The sequence below is a fragment of the Salvia miltiorrhiza genome, chromosome 4, assembly GCF_028751815.1.
Source record: "Salvia miltiorrhiza cultivar Shanhuang (shh) chromosome 4, IMPLAD_Smil_shh, whole genome shotgun sequence".
In the NCBI taxonomy this organism is placed as follows: Eukaryota; Viridiplantae; Streptophyta; class Magnoliopsida; order Lamiales; family Lamiaceae; genus Salvia; species Salvia miltiorrhiza.
In genome coordinates, this window is record NC_080390.1 from 16734754 (window position 1) to 16753053 (window position 18300).

At 37.2% G+C, this 18300-nt stretch overlaps 1 protein-coding gene across 1 annotated transcript; it reads right to left on the minus strand.

Annotated features, from left to right (window-relative positions):
• Positions 1-2139: 2139 nt before the first annotated feature.
• LOC131019847 (enhancer of polycomb-like protein 1) lies at positions 2140-14765 on the minus strand. The gene is made up of 13 exons (XM_057948458.1): positions 14551-14765; positions 13901-14122; positions 11718-11847; positions 11532-11634; positions 10776-10899; positions 9885-9950; positions 8146-8184; positions 7673-7753; positions 7505-7552; positions 5803-5853; positions 5367-5435; positions 3251-3493; positions 2140-2809 (listed from the first exon to the last, which is right to left on the minus strand). Exons 2-13 carry the CDS (start codon positions 14048-14050, stop codon positions 2558-2560), a joined length of 1356 nt encoding a protein of 451 aa, XP_057804441.1. The 5' UTR covers positions 14051-14122; positions 14551-14765; the 3' UTR covers positions 2140-2557.
• Between the last annotated feature and the right edge of the window lie 3535 nt (positions 14766-18300).

The window sequence follows — 18300 nt, forward strand, 5'->3', positions numbered from 1 at the left end:
AACTTTCGCGGCTTACGATAGCTTCCCTCTGCGCGGAGCATGGAGGGCCCGGATGGCACAACCAATTTTCGCGGCTTACGATAGCATCCCTCTGCTTTTCCCTTGACTTGCTTAGAAGCAATTTTGAATTTGTAAATTGGGGACTACGGGTATACACCCTGAAGCAGCAAAGGAGGGAAGCAGCAAATGAATGCATGCAAAGGAGGGAAGCAGCTGAGGAATGCTCCGCCATGATTTCACTACTCTGCCGTGATTTCACTGCTCTACCGTGATTTCACTGCTCTGCCGTGATTTCACTGCTCTACCGTGATTTCACTGCTCTGCCGTGATTTCACTGCTCTGTAGTGATCCCAATGCTCTGCCACCGTCCGTGATCCCAATGCTCTGCCGCCGTCCGTGACCCCAATGCTCTTCCGTGACTTCAATGCTATGGCATGATTTCAATGCTCTGCCGGGATTTCAATGCTCTGCCGGGATTTCAACGCTCTGCTGGGATTTCAATCCTCTGCTGGGATTTCTCTGCTCTGAAAGGGCATTTCTCTGCCCTGACCGGGCTGCTCTGAGGGACATTTCTCTGCTCTGAAAGGGCATTTCTCTGCTCTGATTGGGCTGCTCTGAGGGACATTTCTCTGCTCTGAAAGGGCATTTCTCTGCTCTGACCGGGCTGCTCTGAGGGACATTTCTCTGCTCTGTCCGGGCTGCTCTGAGGGACATTTCTCTACTCTGAAAGGGCATTTCTCTGCGCTGTCCGGGCTGCTCTGAGGGACATTTCCCCAATCAGGCGTGTAACGTTTCTCGATCTTGACCCAATTTCTCATCATCGAGAATTCTGAACAAATCTGGATCGAGAAAGGGATTTGCAAAAAAGGTGGATTCGTCCTCATCAAGGGTAAATTTAGTTTAAAACAATAATAATTTTCAAATTTTAATTTTTCCACAAACTTTTATTCTTGTTTCAAAATACATAATAAATCATTTTTTTTGGAATTCTCCATAGTGTGATTTTTCGGCGAATTTTTTAAATAACGTGGCATCGAACTTGAATGATGTGGCATATTTAATGGTTAAGTACCACTTTCCCCCTCAACGTTGACACCCACATCGCCTTTAACACCCTAACGTCAGGGTTGACGTTGTTTACTATCTCAACATTTCAAAACTAAAACAAAATGCCTCCACATTTTAACGGCCGCCCCAAGCACAATTCTAATGGGATCAATCACCGTTACGCAGGGGGCAATTAGATTGTCATGTCACATAATTTTCATGTAATTACATTGTATTGCCACATCATTTAAATATTTGATCGAAATTTGTCATCGTGGGAAATTCCAAAAAAATGATTTACTATGAATTTTGAAACAAGAATGAAAGATTTAGAAATTTATCATAATTTTATACCAAATTTACCCTTTTTTTATTGCATGTTCAGGTTCACCAACAAACTTTTCCCTAAGAACTAGATCTTAAGTTGCAATACCAATGGGGCATGTGTGTTTTTGGCATTTCTGCATCATGATGGATGGGTGTGGGTGTGGGTGGGTGGGGTGGGAGTGGCGAGTAAAATAAAAAAACATGGGGGGGGGGGGGGGGGTAGGGGGGGCGAGAAAAAAAAAAGTTCTGGGGGCTGGGGGTGGCGAGAAAAACTAAAAAAAAAAAGCTAAATTTTTTTTTGGTGGGTTGGGGGTGGCAAGAAAAAATAAAAAAAATAAAATATCGGGGGGTGGGGTTGGGGAGAAAAACAAAAAAAAATTAGGGGGAGGGCAGGTTGGGTGGGGTGTGGGGATGGCGAGAAAAATTTTAAAATAAATAACTTTTTTTGGGGGTGGGGGGTTGGGGGGTAGGGTGGCGAGAAAAATTAAAAAATATTTTTTTGGGGGGAAGGGGGTGGGGGATGGGGGGTGCGAAATATATATGGGTAATTTTGTCAAAACCTAAATTTAGGTGAATTAGAAATGAAATGGAATGGGTAAATACTATGTTGGAGGGAAGGAATGATGATTCCCTTAAGAATGATAATTCCTACAATAAAACCATACCAAACGTTGGAATAGAATGGAGGTAGAAATCACCATTTCATTCCCACCTCCATACCTCCATACCAATCACCTCCTAAGAGTTTCCTTTTATGCACTCACATTGTTACAAGGCATTCTTGGCCCTCAATTTACAGCAAAACAAATAATAGCTGGAATTTTTCCATTTACAACCAAAATCATAAATCGTGTTTCCTAATAAGTTATCACCACTTACAGCAATAGCCTATTTCAGCACTAAACTCATCTATTTTCCAAGGGTACAAACAAATCATTCATACAAGAGCAGCATAAAGCATCAGATCCTACTCCTACATGCACCAGGTCCTGCTACTACAACTGGCCTCCCCGATTGTTGCCAACAGTCTAAGCTATTACCTCACATCAGCAACTTCCCCCTATCATAGTCATCCGAAAAATGTTACCATGTCTCCGCTTCTATTGGCTCTACCTCCAGTTCAAAACAACATTGTCAGTAAAATGTAGAGGAATTTGTGGTCTAAGATAGAGAAACCTGTTAATCAATGATGTGCTGAATGCCGAGGCCTTGGTGGTACATACAAAGTGTCACCACAATCGATTGGAGTATGCATAAGAGGATTCCATCTGTCAAACACAATTCTGCCTCCTCGGCCAATCCTTCCACGGAAGCTAAATGAACGACCAGATGCGCCGTTTGCAGTCGGAAGATATGATGGCGGCATGATGCCAGCCACTGCTAGTTTATCTGGATAAAGCGGCTTCGTGAACAGCATAAGCGGCTCATTAGGATCCTGCAAACATGTATAAACATTTTCAAACCAGAAAAATTGCTGGGCCCATAAGAAACCGCTACAGTTATTCCTTAACAAAACCCTCCCAGTTTTACTGAACGCACCAATCATGCCCTATTATCAGAATCTTCATGCAAACTAGTAACTGTCAGCAAAAGTTGACTAACGTCATATGTGATTAGCCACTTTCATTTAAATCGAAAAAATAATAGATCAAGAAAACCATTATATAGATAAAAGACTAGCCAATAAGATACTAACATCTATGAAGTTTGAAGACGACAGATGCTGAATCTTTGATTAACCACATATGCACGATCCAAAAGATGTCCAACTCAGAAACTTCATTTAATAAAAACATCTAGCTCACCCTAATAATACAGGGAAGGATAATATAGTTTTAGATTTTTTTCTCAATAGGATAAAAGAATAGATTCTTACCAGCTTAGGAAGACGCACATGAGGAAGACGCCTTCCAGCATCTCTCCTCATGTTCCCCGAAGGTACCATGACCAGCTTTGGTTCAGTGAAAGGTGAGTTTTGGATAACAGGAGATCGACTTGGTGGACGACTGTTTGCCACATCATCAGAATCAAAGAACTCCTCTTCACTTGAACCCACTTTGCTGGGAAAGGATGGCAATCCTGGTATGGCCAAGGAATCCTCAAGGAGCTCAGTTTCATGCTGCAATGTACCAATGGTAGTTAAATACAGCTAAATAGCAATATCAAGAAGCCTAAAAGAATATAAACACAAAACAACATAACAATCAACAAGGTGATAGTGTTTGACACATCATTTAGAACCACGAAGTTCCAAAGAGCTTCAAAACACTTTCTTGGATATCATAAAAAATCATCTAAAGGACTATTGAAATTAATTGCAGGTTGGACCAAATTGATAAGAGATAAAGGGCTGAAAATACCCTGAAAGATGCAAAGGGGATGGAAAATTCTATTTCTAGGAGTAAATGAAGGAACTGAAAGAAAACCAGATTAACTCCCATCAGAGAACTAAACAGAATGAATCTGATGCTGGACTTTTAACTCCAGCTTTATTCAATAAATGTATCCTCTAGTGGCTAAAATACTAAAAAATAATAAGTACATCAAATATATATAATAGACATGAACGCTGTTGATGAGTCCACTCAACATATGTCCCGAAACTTATAATAATATTTCCCAGAAGTTTTGCCTAGCACATCAGCTTCAGCCCCCTTCCTCAAACTTGGAAAAAGTTGTACTCTAGGCATTGGTACTGTACCTACTCTGTACAAAGTATTCAAGCTATTTGATACGAAGTTCTTCTTTATTTATAGTGTAGTATCTCATTTATGATGTTTGAGTAGTTTCTAGCTCAAGCAGGACCAGCCCAAGAACTAATCATATGATGTTTGAGTAGTTTCTAGCTCTAGCAGGACCCCAACAACTAATCATATGATGGGTTCAGGTATGCATCTTATTTATGTATTCAATTCAGTTGTAGCTTGGTTAGTGTCTGTAAATACCTTGATGAAGTATATGCATGGTTTCAATTATCAAACGTACGTACTGGATGGGTCTCAAGAATTGAACCAGTGATTCAGGGTCAGAAAAGAAGTTCTTAATCTTTTGAAGATTTGGTTAGTTTGGAGCACAACATTGAAGCTTGAACGAAAAATACAAGAACCTTAGCCTTTAGAATGAGCCCTTACTCATTGTGATATACCTAGCATTAGATTTTCCATACCTAGTTGACTCCCGATATCTATATAATATATAAAAGAGAAGCTTTCTTCCTCAATTTTTTCCATCATTTTTTCTCTCTCTTCTCCCATAATTTTTTTTCACTACTTTTTTTCTTCTATTTTCTATAATTTTAATTTTTTTTTCTTCTAAATATCATCAAATTGATCTATAAAGAAATATTCAATATGCATTTTAAATTTAAGTTCGTAACAAGATCTTTAATATGGTATAAAACTAATAAAAAATGAATATAAATTGAATACGTTATTAAAATTTTAAAATATTTTTTTTCTCTTTGTTAAAATTTTACAACCTTTTGATTTATGTCCGTGTATGAAATATTTATTTATTATTATGTGAAATACTCTATAATAATAATGTGCATATTAATTTTCATTATCAAATAATTTAAAATTATTTAATAATTATAATTATCATTACATTTTATACATAATTGAAAATTATGTTTTTAAATTCAGAATTTTATTGAGTAATTGATATTTTATTTTTAAACATTTTGTCTGAAACTTATTTTATTTTTAAATATATTTTGCATTTATTTATATTTTGATTTTATTTAATATTTATATTTATTTACTTAAAATAATATTTAATTTCGATTTCGTCGTGCATCGCACGGATGGGCATACTAGTTTTTGTAAATAATAAGTTTTAGTTACAAGATACAGCATTCAGTTACTGAACATATCAATGTTTATAATCAGCAAACTTAGTGCAATATGAATGACCTGTCAACTAATTCAAGAGACCATATAAATGTAGGCAATTCTCAATGAATAAATACTAGCACAAGTAGCGGCGCAAACCTTGTACTTCATCTGAATTCTTTGAAGGGCGATCTCACTCTCTACAAGTTCTCGTTTCTTCTCTTCTCTCTACATAGAACAGACATTAAATAAATTGTTCATTACACAAGTTTTAACATTATAATCCCTTCGTCCATGAAAGAACTTCCTACTTTTCCTTTTTGGGATGTTCACAAAAAATCTTCCTACCTATTTTTGGACCATTTATAATACTCCATTTACCCTTACTTTTAACATTTTCACCACTCCCAATACTAATTACAACACCTTTTCACCACTCCCAATACATTCAATAACTTTCTCCACTCTCAATACACTCAACAACCTTTTCTTAAAACTCGTGCCACTCCCTCCTAAGAAGTTCTTCCATGAACGGAGGGAGTATAAAGAAAGAAGCCAGAAATAAATAGATATATTGAACCATGAGCAACAGTACCTTGATCAAAGCCTCAAGAATAGTCTTTGCCTGATCGAGATTGCGCCTCACCTATTAAAGTGAATTGCAAAAACAGAACCAAGTGAATAACAGCATTACAAATGAACATTCCAGAAAAGTCCTTCAATGCATTCATAATAGGTGGAGTTGAAAGAAAAAGAAATTGGCCATTCAAGTATTTTAAATGAGAGGGGAACACTGATAACAAGAGTTTGAGTCAGATAGGCAGCACACTTATTGGATTTAGCCACCAAAATCAATGGCTCAAGAACAAAAATTAAAGCCTCCGACCCCCAAACAGAAAAGAGAAAAGTTGTATCAAGTGATCCTCAACAAACTGTCAGATGCTATGGAACACAAAAAAATCTACAGAAGGTTTCTCCATTGCTAAATACAGGTGACAAATTGATAGGGAACAAGTGCGGTGCGAAATGAAAAGAGGATTCTGATAAGAAAACAAGAGTGCTTGACATTGTCAGAAAGAAGCAGATGGGACCCACAGCTATAATGTACTATAATCATAAAAATAAATGTGGAGCTATCAACAAGCAGTACGGCGAAGTGGAAGAGACAGCAGCCAAGATGGCCGCAAGTTGGGTTTCCACAGCAGAACGGTTAGCGTCGACTGCTTTGAAAAGGGAGGTCAGCGATGTCTGCAACTCTAACACCACCTTCTCTAAATAATCCAGTCGAGACTCGGTGCCGCGCGTCGTAGCAACCATGGCAGGTCGGACCAATTGATAGAGCAGAGGAGAGGGAACGAGAACCAACTGATAATATTATAAATAAATGATAGAAACTAAAAGAAACTCCTCACCGAGGCCTACAGTAATAACTGTCCCTAAACAATACTATGATTCCACATAAACGACTAACTATGATAAGCCTATTAAATAGGTAAAAAGGAAACCCTAACCCTAAAAGCCCATGCACACGTTATAGGCCTTTAGCTCAAACTATTTGACAAGAAGAACTAAGAATAAATAACTGACTCAATTAAAAAGAAAAAGAAAAGAAAACAGATGCCACGGTCTATCAATTATTCCTAAAGAGCAAAAAGCAAGAGAATATTACTGATTTCATATAAGATCAACGTATTATTATTAGTATTACTATTCAGATTTATAAGGAAAAAATTGCATTTGTGAGAAGAAACATTTCAAGCATATTTTGGAAGAAAAATGCATGTTTATATTCAATACATATTGCATAAAAAATGAAATGATGCATAGTTCATAATACCACCACCCCAACCCAACCCACCAGCATCTCAAAAACCAAATACTCAATATGAACATCAAGTACTGCTAAATAAAAATAAAACATTCAAATCTCAATGACAACCTGACAGCCACTACGAGTCTAAGAGCATATGACCAGGTTTTACCAGAACCAAGAAAAAATAAGCTACTTCAGTAAAAATTAAGATAGTATGTACCATTATCACATGCAAAAACTCAATTAATGATGCAGAATAACTTCATATGAAGTCATCCCTACAAAATCTAAACATATGATTAACGTAAAAACATAATTATTCGAGGACTGGAATGCTAACAGCAAAATCTTTTCAAAAAAGTCAATATGATGTCCTACTCGTGGTTTTCGAAAATCTATTATTATTATTATTATTATTATCCACTTTATAAATTGCTGAGCAAATGATATTGGGAAAGTTCTGATTAAAAGTAGCTTGGATCACCTGGCGAAGCTTTTCAAACGATTGTACATTGTTTTCCCTCCTTTGCATCTGTCCAAATGGACGATATGAGTCAACAAGCAGGTAATTCATAGAATATATCATGGTAAAATCAATATCATTAAAGCATATGTTAAACATTTGCAAACTGTTTCAAAATAAAATACATACCCTTCGCGTGTGAAGCTTGTGAGCTTTCTCCCTTGGCCTAAACACATTATATGGATTCGTGTCATTGGATGGCGGGGGCGGCTGGCAAGTACACAACAGTTATAAGCAGCTAAAACTATATAGCCATAGAATAACAATCCTCTACATGACTGGTGCAAGGACACAAAATGGTTGTAAAGTGCAGCCCAGAAGACTAATTGGTAAGCGAATTGCGGGGAAATTTGTGATGCTAAAACTGTGATTCTATCAGCATCTAAGGTTAGTGGATAAGAGGCCAAAATGAAACAAGTGTATGTACATCCGTCCGGACGTATAAGGGCACGGGCAACAATTACAATGCTATGGTGCCAGGTGCATGTAATAGATACGAGTATGCACCATTGAATATGTATTAGAAACGGTACAAAATCATTGCCTATTATTTTTATAATAACCAGCCATAGAAATAGACAAATGTAAGAAAGAAGTCTAACCTGCAAACGTCTGAGGACAGGTTTTTGCCACCGCTCACGCTGGCAGAGATAAAGATGGAAACAAAGGCAAGTTAATCAAATTCAGAACTCATTTCAAGCTAAACCTTGTACTTTAAGGGGAAAAGAGGGTCATGAGCTGATATACAACAGAAATCAAACCGCTAGCAGACTGAAATTTGACAGTTACATTTTCCGCTTTAGATTGATTCTGGGACTAATTAAAATGAACGTTCTACACTTATAATTTTTATTGAGAACTATGCCAAATAGTGCAGAAAACATTATCCTCTCTTTCTCTCTCTGCTTTCTTCTATTCTAGATTCATCCAATCCACATTTACATAGGGAAGACTTCAAAAAGAACAAGCCAAAAGAATATTGATGTAGTCATCAAAGCAGCCTAGATATGCAAGTCTTTTAAAACCCCATTAAATTTGACTTTCATAGAAAAGTTCTAAACTTGATAGAAGGGCATACATCCTATTTAGGGGTGTCCAAACGGGAAGCGGATATCGGGAAAACCCCACCTGATACCCGAGTGGGTATAGGGCATCCGATACCTGGTAAAATTAGGATGCGGGTCAGGATCGGGTTTATGGTCTGCCACTTACTTCTCGGGTATACCCGAATACCCAAATTAATATTTTTTGTTTTGTTTAGATTATTAATTGAATAAAACAATTCTTTTCAAACCAAACCGCCCATTCTCAGGTTTTGACTTCTGCACTTCTGCTCCGCTCCCTCAATTGAATTCTCACGCACGCTCGGCAGTCGCCCTGGCCTCGCTTGTTGCTGCAGCCCCTGCCTCGGCCTGTCGCTGCAGCCCCCGCCTCCACCGGTTGCTGTCGCCGCCGCCCCCACCCGCCTCTTCAGGCCCAAAGCAGTAGAAGATCAGGCAGCAGTGCAGCAGATTGAAGACAGCACCGCGTGGCCACGCCCTGTCCACCTCTCGCACCCTGTCTCTTCCGAACCCCATCGGCTGTTGACCAAGCGAACCCAGCACCACCTCTTCAGCCCCTAGGCGGCTCCATCTCCGTCCGCAGAGGCAGCAAAGCAGGTACAGTAGTCCTAGCCATAGCCCTTTAAAACCGGTGGATAGTTTATTTAAATAGAAAGGATATTTCTTTTTTTTAATTCAGTGAACAGTTCATTAAACAATGATTAGAATTTTTTCATTTAAAGAAGCGGGTATTTCGGGTACCCTAATACCCAGGTTGGGTACCCCACAGGAATTTGTGGGTCGGGATCGGCTGGGACATTGGACTGATTTTCAGGGTCGGGTAACCGAGAATTTCAGGTACGGTACCCAACCCGACCCATTTTGACACCCCTAATCCTATTTGTCTAAAAGTTTAGCATAGACCATTCCCCTGTTTTCAACTCTAAAAATATACTTTCCAAATGTACAAGACTTCTATTCCACTAGACACAACACTGACAACGTCGTCTAACATATTGCTTTCAATCTGTCAGAACTACAGCACTTTAATCCCCGAGATCTAATCCAAGATGCCTTTCATGCCTGATTGTACCATACAGGGCTACTGCACTCAGTAGGGGAGGAAGTGAAAAGTCTAAAATTTCCAAACACTCAGTAAGATTGCACCACTATCAGTGTTCGTATCTGCTTCCAAAAATAATACTATTACCAAAAGAATACCAGATACTGTCTAGAAGGGAAAAATAATGAGATAGCAAAATCTTAGAATTTACAATCAATATATGCAATATTCCCCTCACCTTTTCTTTCCAGTAACTATAAATAGCCCGGAAAACTCCATACTCAATGGAGAGTGATTGCAATGCCTAGCATGTGAATTGACAAAAGATTAGGGTCTTAAATAAAGGGCATAACATGTCAAGGATATAAGACAGACACGATAAAGCATACTTCACCAAAATATAATTGGAACCAAAATTACTTCCTTTACTAAAAGTTGTATTTATCATTAAAGCAGATGAACGCAATCATCATCATCATTTCATAACATTACTAAATGCAAACAAACGCAGCACTTGATTGAATCATGACACAAGCAAACTAGAAATACTTGTCAACCTGATACTCACTGATCTGAAGGTCCTGTTCAGTGACTTAAGATTTAGGATAATGATAAGCACTGTTATTCCTTGCTGACCATCAGTTTATCTTATAATATATGGCCTTTCACACCATTCCAGAAACTATTAGGACTTTTGAACAGTCAGATCTATAGTTAAATACATAACCAAATGGGAATCCTTCATGACGGCAAGCCTCTTTTGGTACAAAGTTAAACCATCTTAAACTTTAGTATGTAGTTTCTCCTAGTGTTTCTAAGAAAAAAGAAAAAGAAACTAACTGCTCCATCTCAAATAAAAATTCACTTGAAAAGCCGGAAGCTATATAAATTGCAGTTTGCTATTAGAAAGAAGACAAAGTTACAAACGCAGAGTCTAACAGATGGCAGAGTTGCAATTTTCTATATGCATGAAGATTGAAGAAAAGTTAACAAGTGCAGGGTCTCTCTGGCAGCCAACAAAATTTACCACCCGGAAAAACAAAATTGAATAACAAAATCAACAGAGCTAGAATCACAGTATCAGAATGATTATACAAACTTTGAATCACTAAATTTTTGCAACATTCACCTCAACAGCTGCATCAAAAGTTAAAAGCACGGGAATAGGTGAGCTAAGTGTTGGAGTAATAACCCCTGCTTTTTCACGAGCCCTGTGATCTAAAACCTCCAACTTAAAAATTATTGTTTCCAATCTGCACCAAAATCAAAAAAACAAGCAAAAATGAGTTCATAAAGAACCATGAAAGAAATAGAAACATCATCAAGTAATTTTTACTTAACACCCTTAAATATTTCGACCCCTCTCTTTTCCATCTAAATATGATAACTACGATGTAACAAGCAGCAGCAGCAATTGTTCGGATCAGCTCAAGTTGTGAGATGAAGTTCAGAAGGAAAAGAAAATGTTTGCAACTTAGTTGTATCATACGGAAACTCTGTCCTAGCTGGATTTTGAATCCACTCAAAAACTTCTAAATACGAGCTAGTGTTAAAGAGTACAATTTCACATCAATAATAACCCACACAAGTTTAGCCACAATTTACAAAATAAGATGCGTCTAATAACAGAAGACCTGTTCTCTTTGAACTTTTATTAGTGTTACAACTTACGATAGTACTCAATGCAAGCCTCTTAATAGTTATTAAGCATAAACATTTCCTACAACTGCATATGCTCAAATAAAATTACAAGGAGTATGCATCAAACGACTGGTAAGAAAGAGATATGCAAACAGATAAAATAAATAAAAGTTACATCGAAGGTTTGAACAAAGATAAGTAATACTGACTACACAAGGATTATAAAATACAGAAAGATGATTACTTTTCAGCTACAAGATTTTTTCTTTCATTGTTGAACTCCTCAAGCCAATCTTCATCCTCATTATCAAGATCATACTCAACAAACTCTCCAATTTCAGCCCGAGCTGCCAGTAATTAACAATGCTATAATGATTAAACAAGAAAAGAGAAACCTTCCAAACATCAGCAGCCTAGGAAGTTTGCTTACCTCCCCTTGCTCGAAGATATGACATTGGTTGACTAAATGTACGAGAGTAGTCCCTTTCATATGTATCCACAACCACAAACTCAGGAGTTGGTATCTCTGACGCAACTTTCTTGGCAGATACTTGTTGGACCTATTAAGTTTACAATAATGACATAATTAAATAATCTATTTAACCTCTCAAAAAAATTAATCGATATTTTAATATAAAATACTCCCTCCGTCCACCAAAGATATGCCACTTTACTTTCGGCACGAGTTTTAATAAAATATTAGTGAAGTTGGTAGTGGAGTGAGGGTCCCACTTTAAATGTGAGTGGAATGGTGCAGACCCTACTACTAAAAATGAATGTGGCATATTTTTTGTGGACGGACGAAAAAGGAAATTGTAGCATATCTTTGGTGGACAGAGGGAGTAATATATAACAAGCCTAGTTTGCTTGTTTAACAAATAGTCCCCTTGCAGTTTGAACAACTCAAATAGCAGATAGAAAACCTTAATTTGTAAAAAATATTGTTTGTTAAGAAATTCCTCAACCTCCATCAGATATCTATTGATTCACTAATTTGCGCAAAGATATCTCACTACCAGAGGAATGAAATAACCAGTCAGGACCTATTCCACTATTCCTTCAGTCATGCACATAAACACCATAAATTGTAGAGGCAAATATTAAAATAACCATTTTGCTTAAATAAAGGTTGATTATAATATATTAATCATAAACACTCTTACCAAAATACAATTTTACTATTATTTTAAAATTCTGAAAATTTGAATTTTAAATTACAAAACTAAAATTAAAAAAAGAAAGAAAAAAAAAGAATCAACCCACTTCCATCGTCTCCCCCACCAAGTCGCCAAACTCCTTTGCTAGCACCTCCCGCCGCTGTTGCCGGATAAATGTTGTCGCTGTCTGCATCGCCATTATCGGTGCCCACCCACATGTGTTGTTGACACTGGTACGATTTTTACACCAATCGTAGAAAACCTTCGCAGAGAGCCAAGGTGATCTTAAGGCGACGGAATGAAGAGAAGTAGAACATTGTGGGAGGGGGGGTGGGGTTTGCAGGGTCGGAAATTGGGTGTTGGGATGGGGGGAAATGGGGGACGGATGAACACATAGACTCTCTGAAGGAAGATTGTTGAGGGAAATGGTGGGGGTTTGGGGGATCGGAATTGGGGAAGAAAGGGCAGTGGTTGGAGTGGGGTAGGGGGGCGGGGGGTGTTTTGGTGGGGGCGGACCGAAAGAATCAATGGGGAGGGGTTTTTTTTATATTTTTCCAATTTTAATAATTCTAAAATTTATTTTTATTAGTATAATTTAATTAAGGGTAAACTAGTCTATTTACATAAAAATTAATTATAATTAATATGTTTTTATTTTCATGGTTAATATTAACTTTTTATTAAGCAAAATGGTTATTTAGAAGTATTAACACTAAATTGTAACTCCATTTAGTCAGTTGCACTTGTATTAAGATTAATGTAATTATATTCAATCTGTTAAACATCACTCGCCAGGTTCACACCAGCCCAATATCCATCTATTGAAAGACCCAGGAAGTTTTCACTCCTGCAGAGGCCATCCTGGCACCATTCAATTCAATCTAAGAACCTCATTACTGAGATTCAGCCCCAGTGACATGGTTCAACTTCTTGCTTGGATTGAGAATATCACTCACAGAAAAGAAGTCTAAGCAAATTGCAATCTATAGCACCGTAACCTTATTTTATTTAGTTATTTTCAGAAAAATTAGCTTACTGGTTCTGAAAACACTACGTCAAAATGCCACCGAGAAAGCACGGCCATAATGAATTATAAATGTCTAATCTTCAAATTCAACATTTGGGATCTCTGATCATAAAATCTGCTCCGCCCATGTGAATGTAGTAGAACCTCATGGCAGATAATGTTGGGCATGGTGTTCAATGCAGCATACAAATAACACCCTTCACAAGGATACCCCTCAAAGCCAATGCAAAGGAAGACCTATTCTAGTTGCTTGTTCATTCTGATGTAAGGACTATCGCTAGTAAAAATTTCCAAAAGGTTAAATAAAATCTATCTCATACAAAACTGTATACCCATGCATGTTAAAAGATTAGCCGCATAAACATTTGCATAATAATCATTCAATAAAACAAACTAGAACATATTTCAGCTTTCAACTAGATAAGTCACCTCATTATCAGCTTCTGCTGCGAGACGGAGTATCTGGGAGTTACGAGTGGAAGTTGGAACGTCATCATCCTCAAAGTCCTTAACAGATTTTACAATGGGAAGCTTCTTGTTAATGTCGAGCGGTCGAGGCCTAAATGAGAGTCTAGTCATAGCATCAACTCATTCCCAACTTGAACAGTTACTCTTTACTGTATATGCCACCAATTGTCCCACTGAGACACGCTGAATTCAAATATAACAAAAAGTAAGAATCAAGATTACCATTTTCAGCTTCGCATATACCATAACCAGCCAGAGTTAGAATGAAGTAGAAGCGGGGGGGGGGGGGGGGGGGAATGCATAAACTCGTCAATATTGTGAAAATCACTGGAGGCGGACGCAAGGCGACACTGAACTGCACCAATAATGTGCGCCTCTGCAAGATTTTTGTGTATGTGCGCCTCGTCGGGGAAAGGCGGCCGCCTCAACGCGCTGAGGCGATGCGGGGATGTAGGAATTGGGAGATGCAGGCATATTTAATTAAACGTGATTTCGGCAACAATTTAAAATTTTCAGACGTTATTTCAGCAATTTTACGCATAAACATAGATTCGAGTAATCACACCAACAAAATTCCTTCGAAACTCTGGAATCATCTTCCATAAAAATACCTTTACTTGAATCTGCTGTTGTGTCCCCAAACTCTGGAATTGAAGAAGCATACGAGGGAGAAGGGGATTAGGGCTCAAGAAGGATAAAAGAGGCGATCTTGAAGGAAATAATAATGGGCGTCAGCTTTCGAAACAAAGAAGGAAGTCAAAGAGACGAATTTAAGAGCCATTGGATTCGAATAATGGATCAGAGCCGTCCACGAGTTGATGAGTGCGAGAACTCCTTTATTTACCTAAGACCATCTTTATCAGCAACCATCCAACCACCCAACCATCCAACCATATTTAATATTTAATTAATTTCTCTCTCTCTCCACATTACTAATACTCCATCCGTCCCACTAAAGTTGGCTACATTCGTTTCGGCACGGGAATTAAGGAGTTGTAGATTAGTATTTTAAGTGTATAGTTAATAAAGTATAAAAGTAATAAAGTAAGAAATAGAAGGTGATAAAGTGAGAGAGAGAAGATAATAAAGTGATAAAGTAGGAGAGATGATGTGATAAAGTATGAGAGAGAAGGTAATAAAGTGATAAAGTAGGAGAGATGATGTGATAAAGTATGAGAGAGAAGGTAATAAAGTGATAAAATAGGAGAGAGAATGTGATAAAGTAGAAGATAGAATGTGATAAATATTTCCATTTTACGAAAGTGGCCAACTTTAGTGGGACGCCCAAAATGGAAATGTAGCCAACTTTAATGGGACGGAGGGAGTATTCATCACAACCCAACAATCTCTATTTTTGTTCATTTATCAATGACCATCCAATCATCCAACCACCCAACCACAACATAATATTATAATTATTTTATTATTATTTTTATTCGTAATAATTTTAATAATATTAAATATAAATTAAAATGTTATAAAAATACAAAAAATAACAAACTAATAAAAATTTAAATTACGACAAACTAAAAATATAAATTACAACAATCCAAACTCATAGCATAATCAAACTCTGGAAATTCATTGGAGCTTGGAATATCAGCAAGATTTGGATAATAGTCTTGGAAGGGATTGAAATTTTGAGAGTTGAAGAAAGAATTATTGTCTCCATCCATTGAAAAATAGAGAAACAAATAATAGAAGTTATATGTAGAGAGGATAAATGAGAGAATTTGAAGGTGTATTGAAATATAGCAAGAGTGGTCTCTATTTATAGAGAATAAAAAAATATAAATTTTGGTATAATTTCTTCATTTTTTTAATATTTTATATAAAAGACATAATGATTTTTATCAATTATCTAAATAAAATCTACTCAACCAATAATATAATTACAAGTGTCACAACTCAATGAATTAAATTTGAAGAGAGAGAGAGAGACCAAGACTGGTCTTATTTTTTGAAAGGTCGACCGCCTCTTCTCCGACCTCCAGCAATTATTAATTTTTTTTTATTCTAATGAGGTCGACCAGGTCCACCAAATTGTGGCCGATAAACTTGGTCTAAGACTACAATTAACGGCGCCCACAACTCCTCAGGGTCGACCGCCACATAGATAATTAGCAATTAAAAAAAAGAAAAAATTTTGCTTAATTTTTGAAGCAGACCGACCTTGGTCTGCAGCCGATGGAGATGAGACCTCGTGGTCTCTCTACTTTTTTGTATAAAGGAAGCCACATGTCACCATTTTATTGGTAATAAATTTAATTTCAATATTATATATATATATATATATATATATATATATATATATATATATATAACTTTTCTTTCTCTATAAATAGGTAGACATTTGCAATATTATTGTAATTTATATTTTTAATTTAGTTTATGTAATTTTTGTATTGCCTTTTAATTTCATAGTTATTGCTCGATTTTTAGTTTTAAAATTTTTACAATTTTTTGATTTAATCATAATTTTATATATTATTTTTAACAAAAATAAATTTTAATGGTTAAAAATTATAATAAAAAATAACTATATATATAATATTATGGTTGGGTGGTTGGGTGGTCATGGATAAATCATTCAAAACATATGTGGTTGGGTTGGATGAAAATTGATGATGTAGAAGAGAGGAAAATTAATTAAATATTGAGGAGGTTGGATGGTTCGAATGGTTGTTGTTATTTATGGTCTAAGGCGTCTTTTTTGTTAGTATTTCTGAGGGGGACCACCAGCACATATTCTAATTCAATATCTATATAATTATTTATTAGTCCTAAAAAAATCAAACAATATGGCAATCGAAAAAATATTTGAATAAAGAAACACAATATTTAACCACTAATTGAAAAATATAAAATTTAGCCATTTTTATATTTTAGAACTATTTTTCCCTTAATTAAGGCGGACATGATTCGAGTTTGCGTGCGGGTTAAGCACATATGGCAATCGAAATAGAAAATCTAAGTAAATTGGTACACATGGCACTATTAATGCCATTAGGGCATCCACTCTGGTGCTATCCCATAGTGATGCCATATGTGTGCCACATAAGCAACTACCTATTTTTTCAACTACCTCATATTTTCTTCACTATACTACTATCTTATAATTAATCTATTATTAAATTATAATCAGATTTTTCAAACAAAAAAAAATGTATCTTAAAAACCACGTAATGGACATGCACAGCCGCATGCGCCCGCGCTGTGCCAACTGAAAGTGAGGGCTAATGAACGCGTGCGTCAAACAATTAAAGAGGGGGCCCACCGTCTGCATGATTTTCGGGTAGCAATTTCACTTGCTCCAATTTGCTTCCCAACATTCACGACCCCACTATGGAGAAAATGATTTTGCTACCTCCTAACTTTCTCCCACAGTGGTTGCTCTTAGTGCCATATAGGGATGTCAATCTAGCCCGAAACCCGTGGGCTGGCCCGATTAACCCGCCACCCGAGAGGATTAGGGTTGAATATTTTCAACCCGATAAAAGTTACAACCCGATTAGCCCGTAACCGAATAACCCGGCACCCGATAGGGCCGGCCCGACTAACCCGATGGGCTATCCCGAAACCCGAATACTTAATATTATATATTTAGATATAAAAATAAAAAAATGACAAAATATTATAAAGTCTCATCATTCACTTTTCTGTATTTTTGAGATGCTTTGCTTCCATGAATTCAAACTATTGTTGGATATTTTTTTGGGTTAATTGCATATAATATCACGAACTTTGCCCGAAATCCATTTTCCCCATGATCTTTAAAATTTCATTTTTTATCAAATACTTTGACATTTGTTCAATTTCCCCACGATTTTTTTTTACCCTCAAATTGAAATCGACATGACGCTATATGGCTCGCCAACACACGCTCCTCTCCCACATTCATCCCAAGGATAGGGAGGCCACGCAGAAGATAAAAAAGGCTGCGTTGGCTAACTCACTCAGCCGCCTGGTGCTTCAGGTGCCCTGCATTATTCAATATGTTCGAATGATTTTATTACTAACCTCTTAATTTCTCTGCCCTGACATTTTGATTTCTCTGCCCTGACATTTTCCCTTCCTTTGTTTGCAGCTGGAGTCCCAGGTCGGAGAGGTGATCCAGTGCATTGATGACTACGGTGCACTGGAGCATGATCTAGAGGCAGAAAAGCAGCGAACGGCACAACGCGGCGACGAGGTCGCCGGTACCGTGAAGCGGCTTAGCAAAGCCGAGGCAGATGTGGCTGAGCTGCAGGCCAAACTAGCTTAGGCGGAGGTGGAGAAGGCCTCTCTAGCCTCTGAGCTGCAGAGGGTCAAGAAAGAAGGTCACGACAGCCTCTTCCGCCTCAGGGCGAAATACGATGAGG